At 50.6% G+C, this 27,123-nt stretch overlaps 1 protein-coding gene across 2 annotated transcripts; it reads left to right on the top strand.

The window, feature by feature from the left end:
• The first annotated feature begins 1,313 nt into the window (after positions 1 to 1,313).
• C1QL2 (complement C1q like 2) lies at positions 1,314 to 3,754 on the top strand. 2 transcript variants are annotated; one of them, XM_069473529.1, is made up of 3 exons: positions 1,783 to 2,166; positions 2,212 to 2,466; positions 3,039 to 3,218. In XM_069473529.1, the coding sequence occupies exons 1-3, from the start codon at positions 1,783 to 1,785 to the stop codon at positions 3,216 to 3,218; spliced, it is 819 nt and encodes a 272-aa protein (XP_069329630.1). The 2 variants fall into 2 exon arrangements, with proteins under 2 accessions (XP_069329621.1, XP_069329630.1); XM_069473520.1 differs by having other exon boundaries at positions 1,314 to 2,466; positions 3,039 to 3,754.
• The last annotated feature ends 23,369 nt before the right edge of the window (positions 3,755 to 27,123 follow it).

The raw sequence follows: 27,123 nt of genomic DNA, 5'->3' as shown, positions 1-27,123 counted from the left end.
TGTTCTCTTCAAAGCAGCAGCCTCAGGAGGGTGCATGGCTGTTTCACAGATGCGGATGCTCCACCAAACACTGGTGTCAGCCCTTGCATTCTCCTCCCAGGCCAGGCCTGGTGCATATGTCAGGGGGTGCTGGAGCAGTAGCCGGCCTTTTAGGAAAACCGAGTCTCAGAGAAGGGAATGACTTGCCAAGTCACACAGCTACTCAGGAAAAGCGCAGAACCAGAAGCCCAGGATTTTGATTTCTGATGTGGAGGTCTTCACCCTGCCCCCGCCCCCCCCCGCCCCCCCCAGGCTCTCTCATCCTTCCTTTATCCTCACATGCTGCGTTGGAGATGGACAATTCTGCTCTCCTCCACAGCCACAGCCACATCTGCGGGCCCCAGAATGGCTCAGAATGGCTTTGGACTATCATCATTATTATTATTTTTAATAACTAAACCCATCTCAGGAGGAGGGCGCTGGGGATGTCTTATGGAACATGCCCATGCCTCTGCTGGTAGTGGCCAGGCTTGCAGTGGGGGCTGAGTGCACCAAGAGGACCACTAAGTGCTCCTGTCAAGCTTTTGCATTTCTGCATGAACTTTACCCAGACAAGCGCCAGCCGTTTTCTGGTGGAAGAAGAGGTCTGAGACGAATAGATTCTTGTATTTGGGACATGTGATTTTTCAGAATCATTCCAAGAGTTGGGGGGTGTGCTATGTTGGAACCTATTCAACAGTTTGGAGTTCTCAGTCTAGTCTTGTGAAAGACCTTCCAGAAAGGAGATTTATTCAATTCTGAAGAAGTAACTCAGGAGGGCTTTCGAAAAGTCCTTCCCTGCAGGGCTTCCCAGGACGGAGGGTCTCCTGGACTTGGTGGGCTTCTGTCTGATCCTGTCTGCAGGCGCGAGGTGGATTAGGTGCCCCGAAGCACCTTGCTGGCACCAGGATTCCAGCTGCCTTCGTGGCCATGTGGGGGTGCCTGTGTGCGCCCGGCTACTGCGCGCGTGGGTGTTTGTGTGTGTTGGTCGGTGGGAGGCGCGTGAGTGTGGCCCCCGGTGGGTGTGTCTGAGGCGCCCGAGCTGGGGGCTGCGCCCGCTGCGCCCACTTGTGGCTCCCAGGCGCCTCCAGGAGGAACCGCGCCTTTACAGCCTCTGCCGAGGACGCCGCCCGATAGGAAGAGGACGGGAGGCGGATGACATGAGGGCGCCGTCTCCCGAGTGATGGCAGCGCGCGCTGCCTCGCCGCCTCCGCCGCTCAGCCCCGGACTCCTTACGTCAGGGTAGCTGGGTGCCCCCTCCGCGCGGGAGCCGGCGAGCAGCGAGAGAGCAGAGCAGAGCGCGCTGCGGAGCCCGGGCGCCCTCACTGCGCGCGGAGCCCCGCCGAACCCCGCCGGGCCGAGCCGGGCCGGAGGCAGCACCGCGGAGCCCGCGCCAGACGCTGCAAGCGGACCCAGCACTTCCCGGCCGCCGCCGGACCCGTGGGGCCGGGGGCTCGTCCTGTACGCCCCCCGCCATGCGCGCCGGCCTCCGCGGCTTTCCGGAGCAGCCCCAGCGCGGTGGACACAGGCGCCCGAGCCCGGGCGCCTCTCGCTAAAGTAGTTGGGTGACCAGGACAGGGGGTCGCCACGTCGGGGGCGCGGCCAGGACCCGCGGAGTCGGCCCCCGAGCGCGGGGAGCGGGGCCGCCCGCGTCGCCCCACCATTACCTCCCCGGGCGGCAAGGAAGAGCTAGTGGCGGTCGCCTCCCGGCTGTGGCAGCGGCGGCGGCGTGCCTGTCTGGCCGCCGTCGGCGTACTCCTGGCCATGGCGCTCGGGCTGCTCATCGCAGTGCCTCTGCTGCTGCAGGCGGCGCCCCCCGGCGCGGCGCACTACGAGATGATGGGCACCTGCCGCATGATCTGCGACCCATACAGCGCCGCACCCGGAGGGGGGCCCGCAGGCGCCAAGGCGCCGCCGCCAGGACCCAGCACCGCTGCTCTGGAAGTCATGCAGGACCTCAGTGCCAACCCTCCGCCTCCCTTCATCCAGGGACCCAAGGGCGATCCGGGGAGACCGGGCAAGCCAGGACCGCGGGGTCCCCCTGGAGAGCCGGGCCCTCCTGGACCCCGGGGCCCTCCGGGGGAGAAGGGTGACGCAGGGCGGCCGGGGTTGCCCGGGCTGCAGCTGACGGCTGGCGCGGCCGGCGGCGTCGGGGTGGTGGGCGGCGGAGCCGGCGGCGGCGGCGACTCCGAGGGCGAAGTGACCAGTGCATTGAGCGCCGCCTTCAGCGGCCCCAAGATCGCCTTCTACGTGGGTCTCAAGAGCCCCCACGAAGGCTACGAGGTGCTCAAGTTCGACGACGTGGTCACCAATCTCGGCAATCACTACGACCCTACCACCGGCAAGTTCAGCTGCCAGGTGCGCGGCATCTACTTCTTCACCTACCACATCCTCATGCGTGGCGGCGACGGTACCAGCATGTGGGCGGACCTCTGCAAGAACGGGCAGGTCAGTGATCCCTACTCCAACCGGCCCCCGCAAACCCTCGCCCGCCCCAGAACCGCCCGGGGAACTAGCCTCCTTTCTCTCCTCCCGAGGGCGACCGAGCAAGCCCCCGGGAGGGAGCGCGCTGCTGTGCCCCGGCACCGCGCTTCCCAATGCGCCCGGGCCGCGCCGATGAGAACGTAGCTCCAGAGCTTGGGCCTCAAGCGCCCAGAGACCCCCACTCCCAGTCCCTGCCTGCAGACCCGTGGGCTACTCGGAAACCTCAGTGTTCTTTAGCTCCCGCGGTCGCCCCTTTGCCTTCCCGTCCTTCCTCTTGGAGCTGGGTCCTCCCGCCCTTTCCCCCTGGGTCAGTGTCCATGAAGTCCCCTCTCTTCCTCCCTCCCAGACTCGGGGCAGCCGGCGCGGGGAGGAGGGGACGGGGAAGGAGTTGACCAAGTTGAAGAGGAATCGTGGAGCTGGGGGTGGGAGTGTCGACCGGAAGCCGCAGGCCTTCGCCCCGGGTGCACGAGGTGGGGGCAGGACCAGGGTCCAGGCCGAGGTGCCCCGGCTCACCCGCTCCCGCGGCTCACCCCCAGGTCCGGGCCAGCGCCATCGCGCAGGACGCCGACCAGAACTACGACTATGCCAGTAACAGCGTGGTGCTGCACCTCGATTCAGGGGACGAAGTGTACGTGAAACTGGATGGCGGCAAGGCGCATGGAGGCAACAACAACAAGTACAGCACGTTCTCGGGCTTTCTTCTGTACCCGGATTAGGGGCGCAGGGGGCGCGAGGTGAGGTGGCGTCAGGCGTCCATGTCCCTGCGGGAGTGCATGCCTCCTTGGCGAGGGCCACTCTCAATTCACGACACTTCCTGACATCTCCGTTGGAAAAGACACATCCCTGCTGTCCTCCCTGCCCTGCTCCTGGTCTCAGTGTGTCTGCAAATCACCACGCTCCGGGCTGTACTCCTGGTCCCTGTCCCCAACCCAGCGAGGGAGAGGGAGACGCCAAGCCCTTGGGCCGTGGCATAGACTTTGCAAACCTGATTGGACTGGACAGGCCTGCCCTCTTCCAGACCTGCTTCTCCTCCCAGTGCCCCAGCCCTGGCCAGGGAGGTAGGCCAAAGGGAACACGGGCTCCCTGGGGCGTCCTTCTTTGTGACCTGAAATACTTGCGCACATTTCCCTGTCCATCAGCCAAAAACCCACCCACAGCAGAATTCCAGCAAACAGAAAATTCACATCTCCGCACCACACTCCCTTCCGACTCAGACCCACTGCAATGCATTAAATTATGTTTTTAGACTATGGGCTCCCTTGTCTCTGTCAGCCGTGGCCCCTGGGCCAGGGCTCCAGACATCCATCTTGGCATAAAGAACTTAGCTGGGCCCAGGATTGCCCATCTGTGCCCTGCTCATCAGCCACAGCCGTGTCCCTGCCACCTGGGGTGGCTGAAAAGATATGGGGAGATGGGGGCAGCATCACGCCCTTCCCCCAAGTCCTCCCCTGCCCTGCAGCCCTGAACTGGAAGGGCTCCCGGGGGTGGGGGAGAGTTAGGGGAAGTCAGGAGAGGAGTGACTGGGGTCCCAGAGCTGTGGGAGGTGGGCAGAGGGGAGGGGCTTTTGGGCAAGGAGGAGGGGGAGGAGGCATCTCTGTAAAATGAGGGGCACTTGCCAGCGGGAGATCTGTGAGATGTTGGGCTCTAGAGAGGAAGTCCAGAGTCCCCAGCAGAAACACACCCACCCAGGTAAGAGGGACACGCAGCCCATGTCCATTTCCTCACACCCAGCAAGGCCCACGTCTCTCAAAAGGGCTGGTAAACTGAGGCAATTCACTGGATCACCCAGCACCCTGAATTCACCCAGGACCGTGTGGTAAGTGAGGTAGATACTATCCCTCAGGGAGGGACACCCCTTTTCTGGGCTCTTCCCTTCCGTTCCGCATGGCGGCGAGGGGTGCCTGCCCCGAACCCGAACCCGAGGGCATTCATTCGGTCTCCTCTACTTCCCTTCAGCACTCCACATGCATAGGCTAGGAAAACACACACACGGTTCGGTTGTTTTCTTTTTATGTTCTGTTTTTGTTGTTAGGTCACTGAGTTCCAGCAAACTAAGTTATCTACAAAATAACTAGTTAGCGACCTGTTATACCTCCTGAGCTCATTTTGACTGGTTGCGTGGAATGTGGGTGCACCGGGGCAACCAGAGCGTGTGTATCTGTGTGAAGCTGGAGACACACCTATATCTATATCATCTGCGTCTGGATCTATATCTGTTTCCCATGTGGATATAATGTTGTGATTGTCCTCACATAATCCCTGTTGCACAGGTACACACACATGTATTCATAAGTCCACATCAATGTTCATGGCTGCATATCTGCCCCCAAATCTCACTGTGCTGGACTTTAGTTCCTGCAGGATGCTAAAAGCTGTGATTACCATTTAAAAGGCAATTATATCCCCTGCCTTGAGTCCTGTTGCAGTTGCTATTCCTCTTGCTCTTGTTTTATTTGAATAATGTTTTATTGTCATTCACTTGAATATGAGCAATGATTATGTCTGCTTCATAATCCAGGGATAAAGTGCTTAAAGAGAGGTAGGGGACAAATATATACAAACTGCCACCTCCTCCCCCACTTCCAGACCCAAACTGAACCCCAGTTCCTCACCCCACCCTGCTCCAACGACTGTGGATCCCCAACCCAGCTGGGCCCAGCTGAGCCCAGGAACCAGGCAGGGCGGAGGCGGGCCCATCTACAGTTGCATAGGTATCAATTTCTGATGCCTTGTTGATTGTATCATCCAGAAATGCGATTAAAACCAAATGTCTGAGACCCAAATGAAGTCTAATTGCTATGGATCTGCAATCCCCAGTGGGCCCCCTAATCCTTTTTGACTTATTCCTCCCCTTCCTCCGATGAGATGGAGCTTAGACACAAAGCCCTTGGTTTAAATTTCAAAAATTAAAATTGACATGCAGCAGTGGCTTTCCTGGGAGCAGGAGGAATTTCTAAGGAGGTGCCCGAGCCCAGCTTTATCCTTTGCATTAAAAGCAATTTGTACTTCTAACAAAACCCCCGCCACTCCCCTTTGGCAGAAGGGCAGTAGAGATGCCTTGCCCAGGTCTGACTGTTCACAATACTTAGACAAATTTGAATCTGAGATTCCTCCATCTGTATTCCCTGATGCAGCTGGGCTTCTTGCAATTCTAATGCCCCGGCTACCGGAGGTGCTGCCAGAGGTGTCAGCTGCTAAGAGGATGATAGATTGATGAGGCGGCAGGCACGGCCAGTGTCAGGAGCTAGCCGGCGCAGGAGCAATCTCTGTGTGTCTGCACACTCCAGGCTGCAGGCAGGGCCTTGTGGCCCACTGAGGCCCATGACCCCATCACCTCTCTGGAGGGCTCCCTGAGAAGAGAGCAGGGCATCACGGTGCCATCAGCCTTAGGGGTGCATGTGGAATGGAAGAAACGCTTTGTCCCAGACACTTACCTCTGTCTCTGGTTGAGTAGGGAATTATTATCAGTAGTAATTATAAAGTTTGCTTTAATTTCCTAATTGCTTTTGGGTCCCTTTTCTAATCGTGTTCTTAGGTTGGGATTATCATACTGGCATTGCACAGGAAGGAGGAGAGGTATTATTTTGTCCAAATGGGAGGTGGGGAAATTGGGGCTCAAAGTCCATGACTTGCCCAAGTACACAAAGCTTCTACGAAGCTGAGCTGGGACTTGAACTCAGATCTCCAGGCCGGGCCGGTGCCTGACTGCACAGATGGAGCAGGGCCACCTCCCAGTGTCCTCAGGCCTTTGAGGGGAAAGCAAATGGGTGGGGCACACTTCCCACCCCTTCCTCTGATGTGGGGAGAGTCAGCATCCTCCAGAGGGTTAGACGAGAAGATCCAGCTGCTTCTTTGGCCCAGGCTGCCCGCCACAGGGTACCCCGGACACAGGCTCCTCTCTTGAGGAATTGGGCCACCCTGGCCAGTGTGGATGGACCTATGGGACCTTAGGTCACCAACTCCAAATGCTCCATTCGGACCGGTCTCTACCAGCAACTCCTCCCCAACCCCTCCATCTTAGGGCCCACTGACCACTTCCTCCTAGAGCAGCTCTCCCTCCTCCCTCTTGGTGGCACTGGGGAGGGGAGTGTCCTTTGGGTGCCAGTTAGTGGACAGGACGTGAGCGTTGGCCAGCTCTGACTGGTGGGAGGGCCCGTCCTCCTTCCCAGAGTCGGCGTCTACGTGACTAATTATCTTCACGACTGCCTGAGTGCGTGAGGCACACACCTGGTCCTGGAAAGTCAGACAGAAGTTATGCCTTTTGCTACACTTCTCTGCTACACTTCTCTCCTATCTGTGTGAGCTCGTGTCTGTCCTGGGCACCCAAGACAAGACCTCCAGGTCCCCTCCTGCATCAGGCTAATATGACACCACCGAGGGGCCATATTGCACAGATGGGTTGCTCCAAACTTCTCTGAGAGTGCCGTCCTATTGGTTAGACATTTTTTGAGCACTCACGTCCAATATATGTATTTGACTTATGAGAAATTTATGTATACTGCTGTCAATCTATACTTTTTATAATTTTCCATCTTTTTGTATTTATATTCATCAAAGGATCTACACAGTCAAGTCAGTATCTGTATTCCAGCTGGCTAACCAAGGCTGGAAACAGATCTCCTCTCATTGGAACAGAAAGAAAAAAGGGTTAATTCGAGGGCTGTTTCCCTTCAACTTGCCATTTTCCCAGAACCTTAGCACGAAGGTCTGGTCTTTCACGAGTCCCAGGTGAGCCTGTGCACTTTAATTCTCAGAGTGCGCAGTTTTAATCCATGACTTTGGTAGTAGTAATGCATGATTTTTTTTCTTTTTTAGATTAAATATAAATAAAACTTTGGAGACTATCATGTTGGCATTGGTGCCATTTCCTAGACTCAGCGTGGGCCAGGCAGGGTGGGGTCTGTTCTGGGGTCACCTCTGAACATCGCGGAGGACACACCTGGCAGAGGGAAATGAGGAATTCTGGAGGGATGTCTGGTCTCCTGTCACTGCCGTATTCTAAGTCCCCTGCCCGAAGGACAGCGCAGAACTGCAGCTCTGATTTGCTGAGACCTTATAATGTGTCAGCAATCGGTGCTAGGGCACGTGTGTCCTCACAGCACACCTGTGACAAAGGCATTGCTGTTAGTCCCACTTTACAGATGAGGAAACAGAGACTCAGAGGTGACGTGACTTCCCCAAGACAAAGGCCAGGACTGACGCCGCAGTCTGTGTGACCCTGGCCACACTCTTCTGGGAATATGGGTGGAGCAGGGAGATGAGATCTTACAAAGACTAACCACAAGGAGGGTGCTTCTCTGCAACAAACAAGACTCCCCACCAAGCACTCTGAAGGTAAAGCCAGCCTCCCAGGGTTTTTCTTGAGGCTTCGATGGTAAGTGCCTGCTCTCTGCTAGCATTGTCGTCAGCTGGTTCCCAGGACCTCCCCTCCTTCCCCTTCTGGGTTCCCTGTACCTGGAGCTCTCTTCTCTGGCTTAGCTCCCCCTCCTTCCACGCTCAGCTGGCACAGGACTTCCGGTACCCCTGCCCCCAGCTGGGTGCCCCTGGGGCTGGGCTTCTTTTCCCCCACCCACAGACCCCTGCTGAGAGCTTCCCCACCACGCACTTCCACCCTGTTGTAATCACATGTTCAGCTGTCTGTCTTCACCCTGGACTATAGGTTTCTCAAGGGTACACCTGGTGTCTGTGTGGGTCACACAGAATTAGAGTGGTGCCTGGCACACAGTAAGTGCTCAATAAATATTTCCAGAATGGGTGGATGGAGGGGAGATTCCCGAGAAGGTAAATCCTGGAAAGATCTTGATGCGGGTATGTGACTTCACAGTAGTATCAGGGGGTCGTCCCAGCAAGCTGAATCCCTGCTTTAAAACCAGTGGGTCTCCACCTACTCCCACACTCCATCCCTCTCAGCCCTGAGTTTGTAAGGTTTGGGTGAATGGGAGCAAAGGAGCATTTATTGCAACCTTCGAGGCCCTGGTTACATCTTTAGGAATTACCAGAACCTTCAGTTGACACAAAGTCACGGCCACTGCCACACTGCACCTTCTGGGCTGATTTAGGCTCCCTGTTCAGGGCTGCCAGCGTGTCCCCCTGTATTATGGGGCTGCTTGGGCAGTAGCCCCATTTCCAGCGGGGTCCCTCCTTTGGTGCTTTTGCTGGCAGGATTCTTTTATTTCTCCAAATGAAAAAACTCTTGCGAAAAATTGTTGACATAGTATGCACTTGCAAAAAAATGTAAACAACGTAAAGAAAAGTATAAAACAGAAAGTAAAAATTTTCTCTCCCCTTCTGCAATCTCCTTCCTGAGAGATGATTTCTTTTGCCGGCTTGATTTGTGTTCTCCAGACTTTCAAATGCACACACGTGTGGATCTGTGCACGGACAGTGTGAGACTCCAGCCAGGGGTGGGGAACCTGAAGCCTTGGGGCCACATGTGGCCTCCGGATCTTTGAGTGCAGCCTTTTGACTGCACCCAAATTTTACAGAGCAAATCCTTTTAGTAAAGGGATTTGTTCTATGAAGTTTGGATTCAGTCGAGGGGACGCACTTGGGGACGTGGAGGGATACATGTAGCCTTGTGTGCCTGCTCCGCACCTGCTCTTCCCCGTTAGCAATCGCGTGGGAATGACTCTCAGCACGTGCGGAGGGCCTGTTTCTTTCGGCCGAGGTGCGTTCCTTCGTATCATTGATGACAACCTTTAATTGGTTCAGTAAATCTTCCACCACGAGACCTGTCGGCTGTTTCCAGCACTCCCTGGTCTAGCCTCTGCTAACAGGATTCCTCTTGCACTTACAAGTTCTGCCCTCGTGTGGGAAAATCCTACCTTATTTCCAGAGCAGTATAAACCATGTCTTATCCAATTTATAGATGACTCAAGCACTTCCCCTCTTTCTGCCCTTGCTCTCTACCTCGTGGTGTTTCCTGCACCCGGCAGCCCCTCCCCTGGGACGGAGTGAATTAAAGAAGGAGATCACCTCCAGCCAGGGTCTGGCTCCTGCTGGAGACGGAGGGGGACTCTTGGCTCTGTAGGGGGGCGGTGGGAATGGGGGGAGCAGAGGTGGAAACATCATTCTGTAAACACACTGGGCTCCTCTTGGGCAACTGATTGGCAGAGCTGTGTTTCTTGATGGTGTGTGTCTGCTTGTCCACACAGGTCTCTGTGGCATTTGATAAAAGAAGCCCCCTGCCCAGGCAGATACGGTATTTCATGAGTACAAAGCAGATGGGAACTCAGCTCCCATTGGCCTCTCGGCTGTGTACCCAGGTCCCCAGGCCTGAGAGGTGGAGCATGGCTCTGTTCTCCCCTCCTCTCCTCTACTCTCCTCCCATTTCTTCCAGTCCCTGTGTCCAGGGATGGGCTCTGATGCCTCTTTCCTGCACTGCACCTGGGGTGGGGAGGGGAGGGCGGGATGTCCTGCTCTGACACTCCAGCTGAAGACGCTGACGCAGACACCGGGATGCCGGGCCACGCTGGGCATCTGACGTGTGCCCTGCAATCAGACTGAGCAGTGGGCAGCAGCTGTGTGCACCAAAATAGCCCAGCCCTTTAAAAGCAACCAGGTCACAACACAGAGTAAAGAGAAAAAAAAAAAAAAAAAAGGAGTTTTAACCATTAAATTGAGCTGAGCCCTTTATCCATGTTATCTTGCTTAATCTCAACAATGGAGGAAAGTGAGATGCAGCAAATTAAATATCTCACCCGTTATCTCAGCAACTCTGTGAGAGGATCAAAACTGAGGCACAGAGAGGGCTAGTGATTTGCTCAATATCACATAGCAAAGAGGAGCCCCAAGACTAAAGCTCAGGCCTGGCTGACTTCAAAGGCCCTGCTTCTTGCAATCCAATTCCCTGTCCCTCATACTGGCCTGCTGGTGATTTGAGGCTTGTCACATAATGTCTCTGAGCCATGGTTTCCTCTTCTGTAAAATGCCACCTATTATATAAGACTAGTATGAAGAGTCAACAAGCTAAACGATGTCAATAATGTTACTGGGAAGTGTTCCATAAAAGTTAGTTGTCATCAGCATTCAAGCATTTATTTTGAAAAATAGTCACTTTTCCACCTGCACCACCTGGTTCAGTGGAATTCAACTATGGTCTTTGAACTTGAATTCAGATCCACCTTTGCCCTGAAGTAGCTCTGCAACGCTGTAACAGATAACTTGCTGAGCCTCTCTTTTCTCCATCTGTAAAATGGGGCTCCTACCACATGCGTGGCTGGGAGATTAATGAGATGCCATAACACAGTATGAGGCGCAGAGTAGGTGCTTGAGACCTGGGGTGGTAGGTGGTGATGTTGAAATAATGATTAGGGAGTGTCTTGCTATCTCCTGAGCCGACACATTTCAGGAATCATCAAACCAAGGCTTCTTGGAAGGCCAAGGGGCAGGATTTCAGTGGCATTTATGAGCAAGTACATGTGTTAGGAGCCACCAAGGGTATTTTCCAAACATGTCTACGATCATTTCAGTAACTCTGTGAAGTAAAGACAATTGCACCCATTTCACAGAGGATGAGGTGCAAGGCTATTTTTAATGGCTGTTACATATGTCAAGGCCAGAATTCAACCCAGTGCCCTCTCCACCTCCCGGAGAGGATGAGCCATGGTGGTGAGCGTGGGTCCTCGTGCACCCCAGTAAGTGGTGGGTCTGTGCATGCAACTTACAATTGATCCCTGTGCAGATCCTGGGGGGGGCCCCCTTGCTGACTCCCAGGCTAATAAGCCCCTGCATAATTGGTCCTGGAGCCGTGACTAAGTCCCAGGGCTCTGCCACATGAATATGCAAACTCCCATGGACGGCCCAGCTCCATCACGGCCCGATTTCAAATTGACACACACAGCCCAGTGGCTCGGGCCTGTCGCCATGCATAGTAAGAACACCTGCTAATCCCACTAAAGCTCCCAGGTTGGGCTTGGGGACAGGGCTCAGCTTGGCCCATTCGAGAGGTATATCCGGGCCTCCAGTCCAGGCTGCGGCCCCTTTCATGACCTGCCCTGCTTTCGGGGGGTCAATACAGATCTTGAAAGTCTTTGGGAGGGTGGTTTCTTCTTTCTTTCCCCAGGTCCATGACGTACACCAGGGAAACCCAGACCCTGCTCAAGGGCACAGAGTCCAACGGGAGTAGCCTGCTGGCCTCTGGGTTTTAAAAACCCACTTTGCCACATGTTCCATTTAAAACCTGCTTACTGGGTGTCCACTGTGCGCCTAGCACTGTGGCAGGGGACGCGGTTGATAACAGGAATAATAATTATCTATAATAACAACAGTAATACTCCCTCCTGTTTGTCAGGTACCTCCTGGGAGGTGCATGTGACCACGTGCCCTCATATAAAACTCCCAAAGTCCTGCCAAATGGGTCCTGTTCTTCCCATCTTACAGCTGAGGGTGCTGAGGTTGAGGAGTTAACTGCCCTGTCTACAGCCCCATGGCTAAGAAGTGCTGGAGTCCGAGCTGGAGCCCAGGTCTGTCTGGCCACAAAGCCCCTACTGTTCGCACGACAGAGATGCAGTGCTGTGTCTTCGTACTCTGTGGACGCGTGGGGAGGGGCCAATCAGATGGCAGATCTGGGCACAGGGGATCTCCATGTGGAAGTGAGAAGGTCTGGGTGGGGCTGGAGTGGTCAGGAGGGCTTCCAGGAGGTGGTGACCCTGAGTCAGGGCTTGTTGTGTAAGTTGTGGTCATCGTCCTTAGGGAGCTTGCAATGAGGCTGAGCAGAAAAAACTCACACACCAAAAAATCCCTTGGTTACTTATTCATTCTCCAATTCTCCAAACAATTCTTGATGCCTACTCTGTCTATATGGAACTGTGTGCTGGGCCCTGGGGAACACAGTGTCCTGAGATGAGGTCTAGTTCTGCAGGAATGCTGGCAAGGAGAGGAGCCAGACCAGGGCCCAAGGGAGGGGACATGCCACCCAGAACAGGGAGGAGACAGCACCCAGGAGAGCCACTGAGCCCAGAGTGAAGCCAAGAATGGAAACAAAGTGGTACAGATTCTTTCACCTCTTTGAAGAGGGCCAGGAGGAAGGAGGTTGAGATGCTATTCCAGTGGGGGTCGGGTGGGGGACAGCACGGGCAAGGGCCTGCAGGTGGGCGGGGTCCCCTGGAGCCTTGCTCGCTGCACATGTGTCACGGTGGTGTGTTGGTGTATGTGGAATGCGCGTACATGGAGGTAGATGTGATTTATGTCCCTGTGGGTGGGTGTGTATGGAGATTTATTGTGGGAGGGATGCTGTGGGTAGGATGGAGTGCGTGCTTACGTTGGTTTATCACATGGGGCAGGACAGTGTCATTTGCAGCGGTGGTATATTTGGCCCAGAATGCCCCATTGCTTGGGCCCTTCTTACCCCTGACTGGAAAGATGGAAGAATTTTATGCCACTGGTTGGTTTCCTTTTCCCCACTCTCTGCCCCAGACGCACATAGTAAAGCTTGTGGCTGACTCTCTTTGAAGTGTGTTTGGAGTTTGCATTTGGGGTGGGATCAGAGACTCGGAGGTGGGGGGTGTCCAGGGCCGAGGGCTGGATGATGGGGAGGGAGGGACTGGGGAGGAGGAACATCTCAGGGCAGGGGCTGGAGGTTAGAGAATCCCTGAGTTGCCTAACAGACCCCATATTATGATGTCCTGGAATCACAGATGCAGACTTCTAGACATGCAGCAGCAGCAACTTAGCATTTTAATACCACTTGATCCTTTCTAAAGGGCATTGGCAGCCGTTCTCGCTCCCATTTGTAGCGACACGCCAGCCCCACACTCACCAGCCTGTGGGATTGCAGACAGCCCCCGGGCTCCTTCCCATTTGATTTCTGCAGTGACCCTTATCCTTGGGAGGGGCAGCTGTAACATCCTTATTACCAGTAGAGGAAACTGAGGCAAAGAAAAATGAAGCACCTGGCCCTGAGTCCCACAGCTGGTTAACAACTGTTCTGGGAATGGCCTCCCAGTCAGTCTGGTTAGCTTCTAAGGCTTCTGTTGGCTCAAAGAGATGAGTTTGCAGTAAACTTGAGGCGGGATGAAGTAAGCAGTTAGATTCCCACCTCTATTTTAGGCCAGAGCAGATCACTTAGAGCAGATCAATTTCCTGCCATACCCCAGCCCTGCCATAACCTCCTGGATATACCAACTGCAGCGTCCGACCATGCATCCATCACCCATCTCTCTATCCATTCATTATCCATTATCCATCCACCCACCCACCCATCCATCCACCCATCCATCCATCCACCCACCCATCTATCCATCCACCCACCCATCTATCCATCCATCCTCTGTGCAGTCAATGCACACCTGTGTGCCAGGCCCTGAGTAGGTGCAGGGGAATGAGACAATCTTTATCCAAAAGAACTTGTCCAGTGGCAGAGCTTCCAGAAGCCTCTGCCCACCCCTCTCTCACCCTCACTTTCTCTAAACAGCCACTTACTGGGAGAGACGGGGGTAGGGCTCTCACCCAGCTCTCCCAGACCGAGCTAGCCCAGCAGTTAGCATGACAGCCTCTGATAGGCCCACTGCCAGGTGACTGGCGTCAGAGAATAAGAAGGTCCCCTTGGTGAGGCTGAAATCCTAAGTCAAGCTCAAGATCTCCCCTACAGATATGTGAGGGGGCCGGGATCTGGCTCCTCTCCCCCGGTGCTTCCTGCAACTTCTGCAGGATGGTGAGTGTCTGGGGACTGCGTGTGCCTTGTGCCTTGAGTTCATGGCACCATGTGCCATGTGTGGTGTTTGAGCTCTCGCTTGGCCCCTGGCCATAGGCGGCACCCTCTGCTCAGCTGGCCACCTTGCTGAGGGGTGTGTAGGGGCACCTCGCATGTGCACCGTTTCTGCAGAGACACTTCATGGCATCTACGCTGTAGTCAGCACCTGGATTGGGAGGTGTGGATGCAGAGGGAGAAACTTGGGCCCGTGTCTTACTCTGCTTGTGCTGCTAAGTAACTTATAATGGGGGGCTTTTGTGTCAATGAGCAAGCAAGGCCACCGCCAGCCTGGTGCACGTGAGGTGGCTGGGGGAGAAGAGGAGGTGCTTTCTGCACTGTGCCCGGGACCAGAGGGCCGTGAGAGCTCATCTGTAAGATTGGTGTTTGGGGAGCTGGCTAATTAGTCCTCTGCCCGCTGCCCGCTGCCAGCTGCCTCCTTTCATATTGCTGGACTAATGGGGCTGCCAAGTTAGGGACCCCACAGTCCAAACTCTCAAACAGCAAGTAATTGTTTGCACTGCGTAAGAAGCCAGTGGTTAAGGGAGTTTGCACGCAGCTGCTGGGGGCCGAGGACTCAGCTAGGGTTCTCCTGATTAACTCTCCATTGTTCCGGTTCCAAGAGGGACAGGGCGGGCGAAGCAAAGTCATCGCTCTCTCAGCTCCTTGCCCTGCACTCCTCTGTGTCTCTTTGAACTTACACCATCACCTTCAAGTCCCAGACCTGGTGCACTGGCCTTTTGTGACCTGGCCTTGCTGCCCCCAGGCAGAGGCGGCTTGTCTTCCTCCATGGGAGGCTCCTTCCTGCCTCCAAGCAGAACCAGCGCTAACATGAGGTGCAAAATTTAAGGGGGTGCCCCAAAACTCACTAACAAAGATAATCCTGATGCAACATTTAAAACATCAAGATTAATGTAACCCATGATAAACAAGATATCAAAATGTTAAATAATGATGTCATCAGTCAGGCAACCGAGTATATCTTTCTCCTTCAGGGTAGATTCTTTCTCTTTTTCTGCTTTTTTTTTTTAAACCATTTTATTGAGGTATGATTCTTGATTCTCATTTTATCACAGAGGAGCACCTAGTTTTATTTTATTTTATTTTATGTACAAAGAGCTAGCATGGTTTCTCTCATTGGGTGGATGCCTGTTTTGATCCATTCAAGGAAGATCATCTAGTCCATCTTAATGAAACCTATGTCCTTTGTGTGCTGACAGGGACATGGGCGGCACAGACGGAGGCCCTATTTCCGGAGCAGACCATGCCGGGGTGAGCGGATGCAATGAGAGCGGCTCTGGCCGAGTTTTTGCAGGAGGCTCCTTGGAGCTGCTGCTGACCCATCTTGCTTTTAGGAGCACAACGAGGCAAGAGGAAAGCACTGCAGCACCATGTTTTGAGAGAGGAGGGAAAGAAGAGGGAATATGGAGCACTAAGAATGTGATCAAGGAGTGGAAAGATTGACTGTGTGACTTTTACTGAGAGTGACCCTCCTGTTACGAAGCATCTGTGTTTATGGAGCACTCAGTGCCAGGTACCATGGTATATAGTTTACACTCGTGATCTCATTTCTTCCTGCAGAGTATGATAACACTTGTTTCATAGACTTGGAATCTGAAGAACAGAAAGGTCAAGTAGCTTGCCCAGAGGCACACAGCTCTCCCGGGTGGAGCTGGAACTGGGATCCAGGTGTGCCTCCAAGGCCCATACTCCTCCACGAGATCATATGACTGCCCCTGAGGGACGTGTCTGTCCTTACCTTCCTCCTCGAGTCCCAAGAATGACGAGGACTACAACAACAGATCACATTTACTGGGCCCTTGCTATGTGGCGGGCACTCCTCTATGCTCCTGGTCTGTGTCATCTGTCTCATTTCATCCTCCCAACCACCCCAAAAGAAAGTGGAGATTGTCGCTATTTTACACACGAGGAGACTGAGGCACAGAAAGGTTAAGTAACTCACCCAAGGTCCCAGTGACAGTAAGTGGCAGAACCAAGACAGGCTGGCTGCAGAGCCCGAGCGTGCATCCTCCGTGCTGAGCGTGTGGGATGTTCCAGGCGCAGAGCTGGGCCAGGACTGTCCCTACCCACGTGCCCGGGGTGGGGAAGACACTGCCAATCCCACCTGCCCTGGCCCAGGTCCCGGGGCCTCACACAGTTCCCAGGTGGGCACCCAAGCCAGGGCCTGTCCCGCCCACTCTCAGGCCGGCGCTTCACACGGGGCCCCTTCCGCCGCTCCCGCTGTCGTCCTCATGGAAACCTGCCAGGGGGACAATGAAGGCATTCAGGGGCCGTTATTTATTTATTTCTCAATAAAGAAACTTCATGAATAGATGGATATTTATTCACCTAATTCACTTTTGCAAATGCAATGTCCTTCAAAGGATGATTTGTTTGCTGAGTGGGGCTGAGGCGGGAGGTTAAAAATAGCTCCCAGCAGTACCGTATTTCTCAGTAAATCAGTGTTGATAATTTAATAATAAAATTAGTCTTACATCAGGTACCAAGTAACGTTTCTCTGGCATGCAAATCGAATTCAGCTTCCTACCCAGCGTGGGCCATTGTGAGGCTGCAAATTCACCAGGCTCCGTCTTTTGGGCACTAAATTTAGAGCCTTTCTTAGTTGGGTCAATAGGAGTGTCTCTAAAACGCCCGTCTCGCTAATGTGGTCATTTGTAATAATCACTAAGTTCCGAACGTAGGCGACCAGACTTCCTCTCACTTCAGAGCTGCCACGTACAGCAGGGTGGAGGTGTCCCCACCCACACCTGTCCAATTTAGGGACATGACTCTAAATCACTTTGAGTTTCAGGGCAGAAGGGCCGTCTCCTCCAAAATGCCTATCATTTCCTCTCAATACAATTTCAGGACTGGCGCAGCAGCTCATGCCTATAATCTCAGGGCTCTGGGAGGCCAAAGCAGGAGAATTGCTTGAGCCCAGGAGTTCAAGGCGATGGTGAGCTGAGGTCATGCCATTGCACACTAGGCTGGGTGACAGAGAGAGACCCTGTCTCTAAAAATAATAATAATGATTTCATAGCCACCTACTGTGTGCCAGACCCTGTAGTAGGTTCTAGGGAAGCAGAGATGATCTAGATGCTGCCTCTAAGGAGCTCATGCATGGTCTGGTGGGGGACAGACACACTGAGGGGCATCACCGTGTGAGAACAGTGAGACAAGCATGTACAAGATCTAGGGGAGCACAGCAGAGGGAAGGGCCAACATCATCGTGAAGGAAAGAGTACGTGACCTGGAAAGGCTTGCCTCCAAAAGTGAAATCTGTACTGGGTTTTGCAGGATGAATAGGAGTTCTCCAGGTAGTCAAATAGCTATTGAGGGCACAGGATAGGGCATGACAGGCAAAGGAAATGGTAGATACAAAGATTTGGAGACATGAGACCGGGTCTTGTGCAGAGAAATTAAAATTGGTTCTTTGTAGGCAAAGACTAGCAAGAGGGGGCTGGGAAGCTCAGCGGGGGCCATATGGCCTTGCATGAACTGAGAGAGACAGAGAGAGAGAGAGAGAGAGCTGAGATGATCGCCTGAGGGCGTGGGGAGCCAGTGTGGGGTTGGAAGCAGGGGAGAGGTGGGGTTGGATGTCCTTGCTGAAAGATGTGCCAGGGCACAATGTGGAGGTAGGTGGAGGAGGGCAGGAAGGTTTCCCGTCCCCTAAGGGATGAGCACCACGTTTCCCACACGGCAAGTGCGGTTCTCTGTGAGCGTTTCGGGGCACAGGGGCCAAGAAACGAATAGGGACTTGAGGACACTGGAGTAAGAACTGGAGAGGAAGAGCTGATGGGGGTCAGGGTGGGAGCCTCCCACCTGGGCCCTCTGGGTGCAATCTCGGTTCTCACCCACCCACAGGTATTCGACAAGCTCCCTAGATGTGCAACACGTGCAGTTTACAAGCCCTTCCCGCAGGGACCGTGCAGTTTAATCCAGACTACAACCTCTGGGATTGGCGGAGCAAACAGCACGATTCCCATTCTACAGACGAGGAAGCCAAGGCTCAGAGAAGTGAAGTGACCTGCCTAAGGCCACTCAGTTAGCAAATGGCAGAACGGGGACTCCAGGTCAAGTGCTCTTGATTTCTAGTCCAGGGTCTTTTGGGGCATAACTCGCATTTCAATGAGTTGGGCACCTTTGATGATTCTCTTTTCATATTGGAGAAACGGGAGACAGAAGGTTGGAGTGACTTGCTCAGGACGCTGTAGCTGACACAAGGCCCGAATTTCTGTTCCCCTGAGGCTCACTCATTCATTCATTCATTCATTCATCTCGCTATCTCTGCCACTCCAGTGCCGCCCACCTCTACAGCCTCCCTCTCCATTCCCTGTTTGGGGCACGCTGGCCTCCCAGCCAGACGCTCTCCTTTGCCCTTGCTGCTGCCGCTCTCTCTGCAGTGCTCTTTCCCAAGTGTCACCACTGCTGCCCCCTTACTTGATTCACTCTCCTCTGCAGGGCCCCCCGCAGAGGGGCTTGCCCTGTCTCCCCATGCAGCGCAGCACAGCCATCCCTCCAGCCCCATCTCTTTCTTGACAGCACTTACCCTTACACTGCTGTTTCCTCACTGCCCCGCTACAGCGTAAGTTCCTGGAGGGCAGGGACTTTGCTTCTGCCTTTTATTTCCCGTCTGGTTGTAGAGGAAGCGCTTTGTAAACGCTCGTGGAGGGAATGCACGTCGAGTGCCCCTGGAGGTGAGGTGCTGTTCTGGGATATAACATGAGCTGTCTGCACCAGGAGCTGGTTCACAGTGTGCCAGAGACACAGGCTTGTCGCTCTCCCCGCGTGCCAGCGTGACAAAGGCTGCATCAAGGTACGGTACAGAAGAGCGGCACTCCCAGATCAGGAACAGTCTGGAGTGCTTTTAACACAACAGTAGTCGGGAGTAAGGGAGGGAAATGTGTGGAGAACTTGGACTATGGCAGCTTGACTTACACGTGGTACACTCAGATATGTTTCAGCATGAATGTGTGGCCTAACACACAGAGAGAGGACACACGGACTGCAACGAAAAGAGACCCGAAGATCAACCTTCATTGCAAACACTCCATGAAATTTGCTCACGCCCCCAGCCCTGGGTCTCAGTTTACCCAGCAACGAGGTGGGTGGAAACTTCCCACTTCTACGTAGATCAGAAAGCTTGTTGTTTCGGTCTCTCCTGTGAGAGGAAGTCAAATAATTTGTCACTTCCACTCCTTTCTTTTTCCTGTATCTTTATCACCTACTGACATCTCCAGTTCCATGTTGGCATAGGAGACACTGGAATCTGCCCCCGTGCTCCCAGGGTGGCTGGGGCCTGGGGTTTGAAGCCCCTTTCTGGCCCCAGAGAGTCACAGTGGAGGGACAAACGAGCCAGTCCAGGAGCAGGCAGATCTGCAGCCCTGTGAGCTGGCTCGAGCAAATGCAGTTAGATGACGGGTACATTTTATTCTATAATAAAAGGGCTTTTAAGAAAAATATAGAAATGCTTAGGAGAAAGTTAAGGGGAAAGAAAGGAAGGCGATGGAATTGTTCACACTCCATCAATGACTAAGAAGAAGAACTGGTTTCAATGACGCACGCTTCCAGGTATTAGGATGGCGGGTGTGGGGGTGGGACGCCAATGTCTCTACCACGCACGCTGCCCCTGCCCCCATGCTGGAAACCTCCATTCCCAGCCTCCTGCCCAGCTGCACTCAGCAGTCTGACTGCCATTCTGATGTCAACAAGCTCAAAACAAATATCTAGATCCCCTCACCTGGACCAAGAGCCAGCTGGCCACATTGGTGGGTTAAGGTATTTGCATATTTTGTTTAAATACTTAAATATTTGAATACTTCCATACTGGTTAATGAATAGCTACTGCCCTGAGCCACCTCAGGCCTTTTCCCCCTGGACCCCTACACCTCCCTGTGCTGTAGCAACTAAAGGGTTAACCACTGGCACAGTTGAGTCCTTAAAGTCCCTATTGCTGAGTCTCTTCTGAGTGCCCAGTGCCGATGGCCTCTGGTTTCTAAGTACATCGAATGTCCCCCTCCCCTCAACCCCTTGCTCACACCCACAACCTACTCCACCTGTCCAGTGTGCAAATTGACCTTGATGGCAATGGCATGCCATCAACCCAGATGCCCAGGGAAACAGCATGGCCATCCCTGCCCCCGGCGCATCACAGCCCCAGGGTCCCGCACCAGCCCCAAGGCTCCCCGAGGGCTGGCACTGTGCTGGCCTGTCCACTTGCTCACTGTGGAATCCACAGCCCAGAGCCGGGCACTCAATTAATACCTAATAAATGGTGCACTGTGGTCAGTGAATAATGTTCCCAAAGATGTCCACATCTTAATTCCTGGAAGTCCAGAATCTGTAAAGGTTACTTTATATGGAAAAGGGACTCTGCAGGGAACCCTGTGGCCCCTCAGGACCAGTGCGCTTCTCCCTGGCATGTTCAGGGATTGATCTTGGTCTTGGGAGGTGAGGGAGCCTGGGTGGGTGGATCTGGGGGGAGAGTGCAGTGTGGGTCCCAGCTGCGGCATGCTCGTGGGGCACCCTTCCCCCATGGGAGGGCCGCACTCTCAGCTCAGGCTGGGATCCTGGGCAGGGACCCTCCTGGCCTGCAGCACCGAGGAGGGGGAGCTCAGCTGGCTTACGCTCTTGCCTTCCGCCACAGGGAGATTGTGGGACAGAGGAGTGGGGAGAGGAGCGAGGCCCACCAGGGCCCATCGTGTGCACACTGCCAGACTGAATCTCACAGGGCCCTGCCTCCACAGGCAGACTTTCTGGTTGGGTGAGGCCACTTCAGCACCTCCCTGGTGGCTTTGCCCAGAAGCTGGGAGCAGACCTTTGACCCCTGCCAAAACAGCTACCTTGCCAGCTTCTGTAGAGCCTCAGGGCAAGCTCTCCCAACGCAGCCCCACCCAGCCCCACTCCCCCACCCGCCTCTGCTGTGGTGGAGAATAAAGGACTCACCTGGAAATTCTAGGGCTCTACTCACCACCTGGGGCATTCGAGTGCTTCTCCCGAGGAGCTAGATTCGGTCACAGGACCCCAAACAACATTGCAGCTTGTTCATTCCAGAAAGTGCTGCTACTGACAGGGAGGTCAATTTGCACACCCTTCACGGCATTTACTGACTCATTTTTACAGACTGTGTGGAGGGGTCCAAGGAGTGGCCATTTGGGGGAGCACCTACTCCTCCCCATAGGAAAACTGCACTACTGGATAAGGGCAGAAAGAAGCTAGCTGAGGCCTTAGCATATAAGAGTTTAGCCCCCTCCCCTTGTGAACAGCTCTGGCCGCCTGGAGAGCTTGTCCTGACCCTCCTACCAGCGGCTCCCCCTAGTGGCCAGAAAAGCACTTCTGAGCCTCACAGAAGCTTTGCAAAGCCTTTCAGGCTCCGCAATCCAGCCATGATTTGTCTTGCTCCACCTTGGTGGTGGTGGAGATCAAGAAACCCCCTGGAAGCTACAGGGTCCCTCCTAAAGTCCGGGGCACTCATGTACTCCACCTGGGGGACCAGAGTCTACCACGTCACAAAAGAATACCTCAGCAGCTGGTTCTATTACACGAATATCAACCAACGACAAGGAGAACAACTCTATAGCTCATCATAGCATCTTCCAACTCAAGCAAACAGGGTATGGCTGATTCACACTCACAGGTACCACCCACCATCACTGAGAGTAAGCTGGGGATCCTAAGGCACTACACACTGTTGGGAAAAGATGAAGATGGAAGGTCAGATGTAACCCAAGAGGTACGTCAAACCTCTAGAACATCCCATGGGCAACTCAGTACCAGCACTCCTCTCCCTGGCATGCTCAGGGATCCATCTTTGGGGACCCAGAGACAGGCCTGTAAGCCAACCCTTAGCACTTCCAGGTCTTGACTGAGAGGCCAGATGAGAAGGAATCAGCAAAAGAACTCTGGAAACACAAATAGACCAAAAGGACAACCCCAAAAGAAAATAATAACTCCTTACCAATGGATACCAACCAAAATGAAAATATTGAAATGACAAATGAAGACTTTCAAATGTGCAGTCTAAGGAAGCTCAGTGAAATGCAAGAGAAATAGAAATCCAACACAAAGAAACTGCAAAAATGATGCAAGAAAGGAATGAAAAATTTAATAAGGAAATTGAATTATTAAAAAAAATCAAACAGAACTTCTGGAAATGAAAAATTCATTCAAGGAAATACAAAACACAGTGGAAAGCCTTAAGAATACACTAGATCAGGCAGAAGAAAGAATCTTAGAGCTTGAAGACAACACATTTGAGTTGAACAACTCAGTGAAAGACAAAGAACTGAGAAACAAGTGGAATGAATAAAACCTACAAGAAATATGGGACTATGTAAAGATAAGAATCATAGGCATCCCTGAGGGTGAAGAAGAAAATACACAAGGGTTAGAAAACCTATTTGAGGGAATAATTGAGGAAAATTCCCCAGACCTTGCTAGAAATCTAGATATCTAGGTACAAGAAGCTCAGAGGACCCCTGGGAGATTCATCATGAAGAGGCAATCACCATGACACATTGTCATGAGACGGCCAGAGTAAAGAAGAAAGAGGTGCTCCTATGAGCTGTAAGGCAAAAGCAACAGGTAACTTACAAAGGAAAACCCATCACACTAATTGCAGACTTCTCAACTGAGACCTTACAAGCCAGAAGGGATTGGGGCCCCATTCTCAGTCTTCTCAAACAGAATAATAGTCAGCCTAGAATTTTGTACCCTGCAAAACTAAGATTCTTAGATGAGGGAGAAATAAAGACAAGTAAACACTGATGGAATTTGTCAAGATCAGACCTGCCCTGCAGGATGTACTCAGAACTGCATTATACATGAATCAGCACAATAGAGACCCACTGGTGTAAAATCACTGAAAAGCTAAAGGTCAGAGCCTGGGTACCACCATGGATCAAGAGATAAAACAATAAAGTTCTACTCAACAGGATGAACAGAAGTCCACCCCACTTATCAATTCTTTTGATAAATATGAATGGCTTGAACTTCCTACTCAAGAGACATAGGCTGGCTGAATGGATAAAAAAATACAACCCAAGTATCTTCTTTCTGTCTCTAGGAAACAAATCTAACCCACAAGGACTCATTCAGACTCAAGGTAAAGGGATGAAAAACAATATTGCATGCAAATGGAAACCAAAAGAAAGCTGGTATAGCCATTTTCATATCAGATAACATAGACTTTAAAACAACAAAAGTAAAGAAAGACAAAGATGATCATTATATAATGGTGAAGGGAACAATTCAATAAGAAGACATAACAATCCTAAATATTTATGCACTTAACACAAGTGTGCTCAGATTCATAAAGCAAAACCTACTTGATCTAAACAAAATGATATACAGCAGTATCATAAGAGGTGGGAACTTCAACACCCCACCGACAGAATGGGACAGATTCTCCAAGCAGGAAATAAGCAAAGAAACAATGGACTTAAGTGGAACTCTAAAACAAATGGGCCTAACAGACATTTACAGAATATTCTACCCTAAAACCACTAAATATATGGTCTTCTCATCAACTAATAGAAAATGCTCTAAGATTGATCATATCTTAGGTCACAAAACATGTCTCCTCAAATATATATATAAAAAATTATGTCATGTACCTTCTTAGACCACAGTGAAATAAAATTATAAATTAATTCCAATAGAAACACTCACCTCTACACAAAGTCATGGAATTAAACAGCCTACTGCTGAATGATTAGTGGGTTAAGGAGGAAATTAAGACAGAAATCAAAAGATTCTTTGAACTAAATTACAAAGGGGACACAAGTTATCAAAATCTGTGGGATTTGGCAAAGCAGTTATAATAGGAAAATTCATAGCCATAAATGCCTACATCCAAAAGACAGAAAGATCACAAATCAACAGTCTAATGAATTGTCTCAAGGAACTGGAAAAGGAAGAGCCAACCAATCCCAAACCCAGCAGAAGAAAAGAAATAACTAAGGTCAGAACACAACTAAATGAAATCAACAATAAAAGAATTATACAGAAGATTAATGAAACAAAAAGCTGGTTCTTTGAAAAGATAAACAAAATTGACAGGCCTCTAGCTAGATTCACCAGACAGAAAAGAAAGGACCCTAATAAGCTCAATCAGAAATGAAAAAGGAGATCTTACAACTGACACTATGGAAATACAAAATGTCATCTCTGAATACTATAAAAATCTCTATGCACATAAACTTGAAAATGTTGAAATGCATGTAAACAGGGAATAGACGAATTCCTGGAAACACACAACCTCCCTAGGCTCAATCAGGATGAAATAGAACTCCTGAACAGACCAATATCAAGTAATGAAACTGAAGCAGCAATAAAAAAAAATCTCCCAACCAAAAAGAGTCCCAGACCAAATGATTGCACAGCCAAATTTCACCAGGCCTACAAAGAACTGGTACCTATATCACAGAAATTATTTCATAACATAGACAAGGAAGGAATGCTCCTCAGCTCATTCTACAAAGCCAATATCACCTTGATACTAAAGCCAGGAAAAGACACAACAAAAAAAGAAAACTATAGACCAATATCACTTATGAATATAGATGTAGAAATTCTCAATAAAATCCTAGCAAACTGAATTCAACAGCATATTATAAAATCTGCCACAATCAAGTGGACTTCATCTCAGAGATGAAAGAATGGTTCAACATATGTAAATCTATAAATGTGATTCACTGCATGAATAGAAGCAAAAACCAAGACCATATGATCCTCTTAATAGACTTAGAAAAACATTTGACACAATTTAGCACATGTTTATGATAAGAACTCTTAACAAAATAGGCATAGATGGAATATACCTCAATATTATGAAAGCCATATAAGACAAACCCACAGCCAACATCATACTGAATGGGGAAAAATTGAAAGCGTTTCTGCTTAGAACTGGAACCAGACAAGGTTGCCCAATGCCATCACTCTGTTCAACATAGTGATGGAAATCCTAGTCAGAGCAATAAGGCAAGAGAAGGAAATCAAGGGTATCCAAATGGGGAAAGAAGAAGTCAAACTATCACTCTTTGCTGATGATATGATCTTATATCTAGAAAACCCCAAAGATTCTGCCAAGAGACTACTGGAATTGATAAATAAATTCAGCAAAGTCTTGGGTTACAAAATCAATATACACAAATCAGTAGCATTCTGATAAGCCAACAACAGTCAAGCTGAGAATCAAAACAAAGACTCAATACTTTTCACAATAGCAACAAAGAAAATAAAATACCTGGGAATATATTTAATTAAGGAGGTAAAAGACCTCTACAGGGAAAACTACAAAACACTGAGGAAGGAAATTGTAGAGGATGTAAACAGATGCAAAAACATGCTCATGGATAGGTAAAACCAACATTGTTAAAATGTCTATACTACACAAAGTGATTTACAGATTCAATGCAATTCCCATTAGAATACCTATGTCATTCTTCACAGATCTGTAAAAAATCATTCTATGTTTCATATGAAACCAGAAAATACCCCTTATAACCAAAACAACCTTAAGCAAAAAGAACAAATCAGGAGGGATCAATTTACCAGACTTCAAGCTATACTACAAGGCTATAGTAACCAAAACAGAATGGAACTGGCACCAGAACAGAGACATAGACCAATGGATCAGAACAGAGAACCCAGATACAAAACCATCCTCATATTGTCATCTGATCCTTGACAAAGCAGACAAAAACATACACTGGGAAAAAGAATCCCTATTCAATAAATGGTGTTGGGAAAATTGGATAGCCACAAGTAGAAGACTGAAACAGGATCCTTACCTCTCACCACTTACAAAAATTAATTCACTATAGTTAACAAACTTAACTCTAAGACATGAAACTATAAGAATTCTAGAAGAAGAGGTTGGAAAAATTCTCTTCTCGATAGCTACCTAGGCAAAGAACTTATGAGGAAGGCCCTGAAGGCAATCACAGCAACAATAAAAATAAATAAATGGGACCTGATTAAATAAAAAATTTCTGCACAGCCAAGGAAACAATCAATAGAATGAACAGACAATCTACAGAATGGGAGAAAATATTTGCATGCTATACATCCAATAAAGGGCTAATAACCAGAATCTATAAAGAACTCAAACAAATCAGTAAGAAAACATCAAAAAACCCCATTAAAAAGTAGGCAAAAGACATGAACAGAAGCTTTTCAAAAGCAGAGAGACTAATGGCCAATAAACATGAAAAAAATCCTCAACGTCTCTAATCATCAGGGAAATGCAAATCAAAACCAAAATGAGATATCAACTAACTCCAGTGAGAATGGAAAATAGTATGCAGATACCTCAAAGAACTGGAAGTAGACCTACCATTTGATCCAGCAATCCCACTACTGGGTATTTACCAAAGGAAAAAAGACATTTTATATAAAAGATACCTGTACTTGAATGTTTATAGCAGCAAAATTCACAATTGCAAAGATGCAGAAAGAACCCAAGTGCCCGTGAATACATAAATGGATTAATAAAATGTGGTATATGTATACCATGGAGTACTACTTATCCATTAAAAAAATGGTAAACTAATGCCTTTTGTAATAACCTGGATGTAATAGGAGATCATCCTTTTAAGTGAAGTACCACAATAATGGAAAAACAAACACCACATGTACTCACTACTAAATTGTAACTAATAGATCAACACTCATGTGCACATATGGAAAATTCAATGGAAATCAAGCAGGTGGGAGGGGGTAGGGGGATGGGTAAATTCACACCTAATGAGTACAATGCACAGTATCTGGGTGATGGACACACTCATAACTTTGACTCAAACTGTAAAAAAGAATTCATGTAACCAAAATGTTTGTACCCCCATAATCTGAAATAAAAAATAAGCAAATCAAATCAAATCTACTCTTTTAGCAAAAAAAAAAAAAAAAAGAAAGAAAGAAAGAAAAAGAGA

Source organism: Eulemur rufifrons, chromosome 1 (genome assembly GCF_041146395.1).
Source record: "Eulemur rufifrons isolate Redbay chromosome 1, OSU_ERuf_1, whole genome shotgun sequence".
NCBI classification, from domain to species: domain Eukaryota; kingdom Metazoa; phylum Chordata; class Mammalia; order Primates; family Lemuridae; genus Eulemur; species Eulemur rufifrons.
The sequence above is the reverse complement of the archived record's forward strand: the minus strand, read 5'-3'. Positions and strand labels throughout refer to the sequence as shown.

Bases quoted from the DNA above. Each gene is read 5' to 3' on its own strand.
- C1QL2 (XM_069473520.1), top strand. From the start codon at position 1,783: ATGGCGCTCGGGCTGCTCATCGCAGTGCCTCTGCTGCTGCAGGCGGCG. The intron at 2,467-3,038 runs GTCAGTGATCCC...GCTCACCCCCAG, and splicing joins ACCTCTGCAAGAACGGGCAG to GTCCGGGCCAGCGCCATCGC.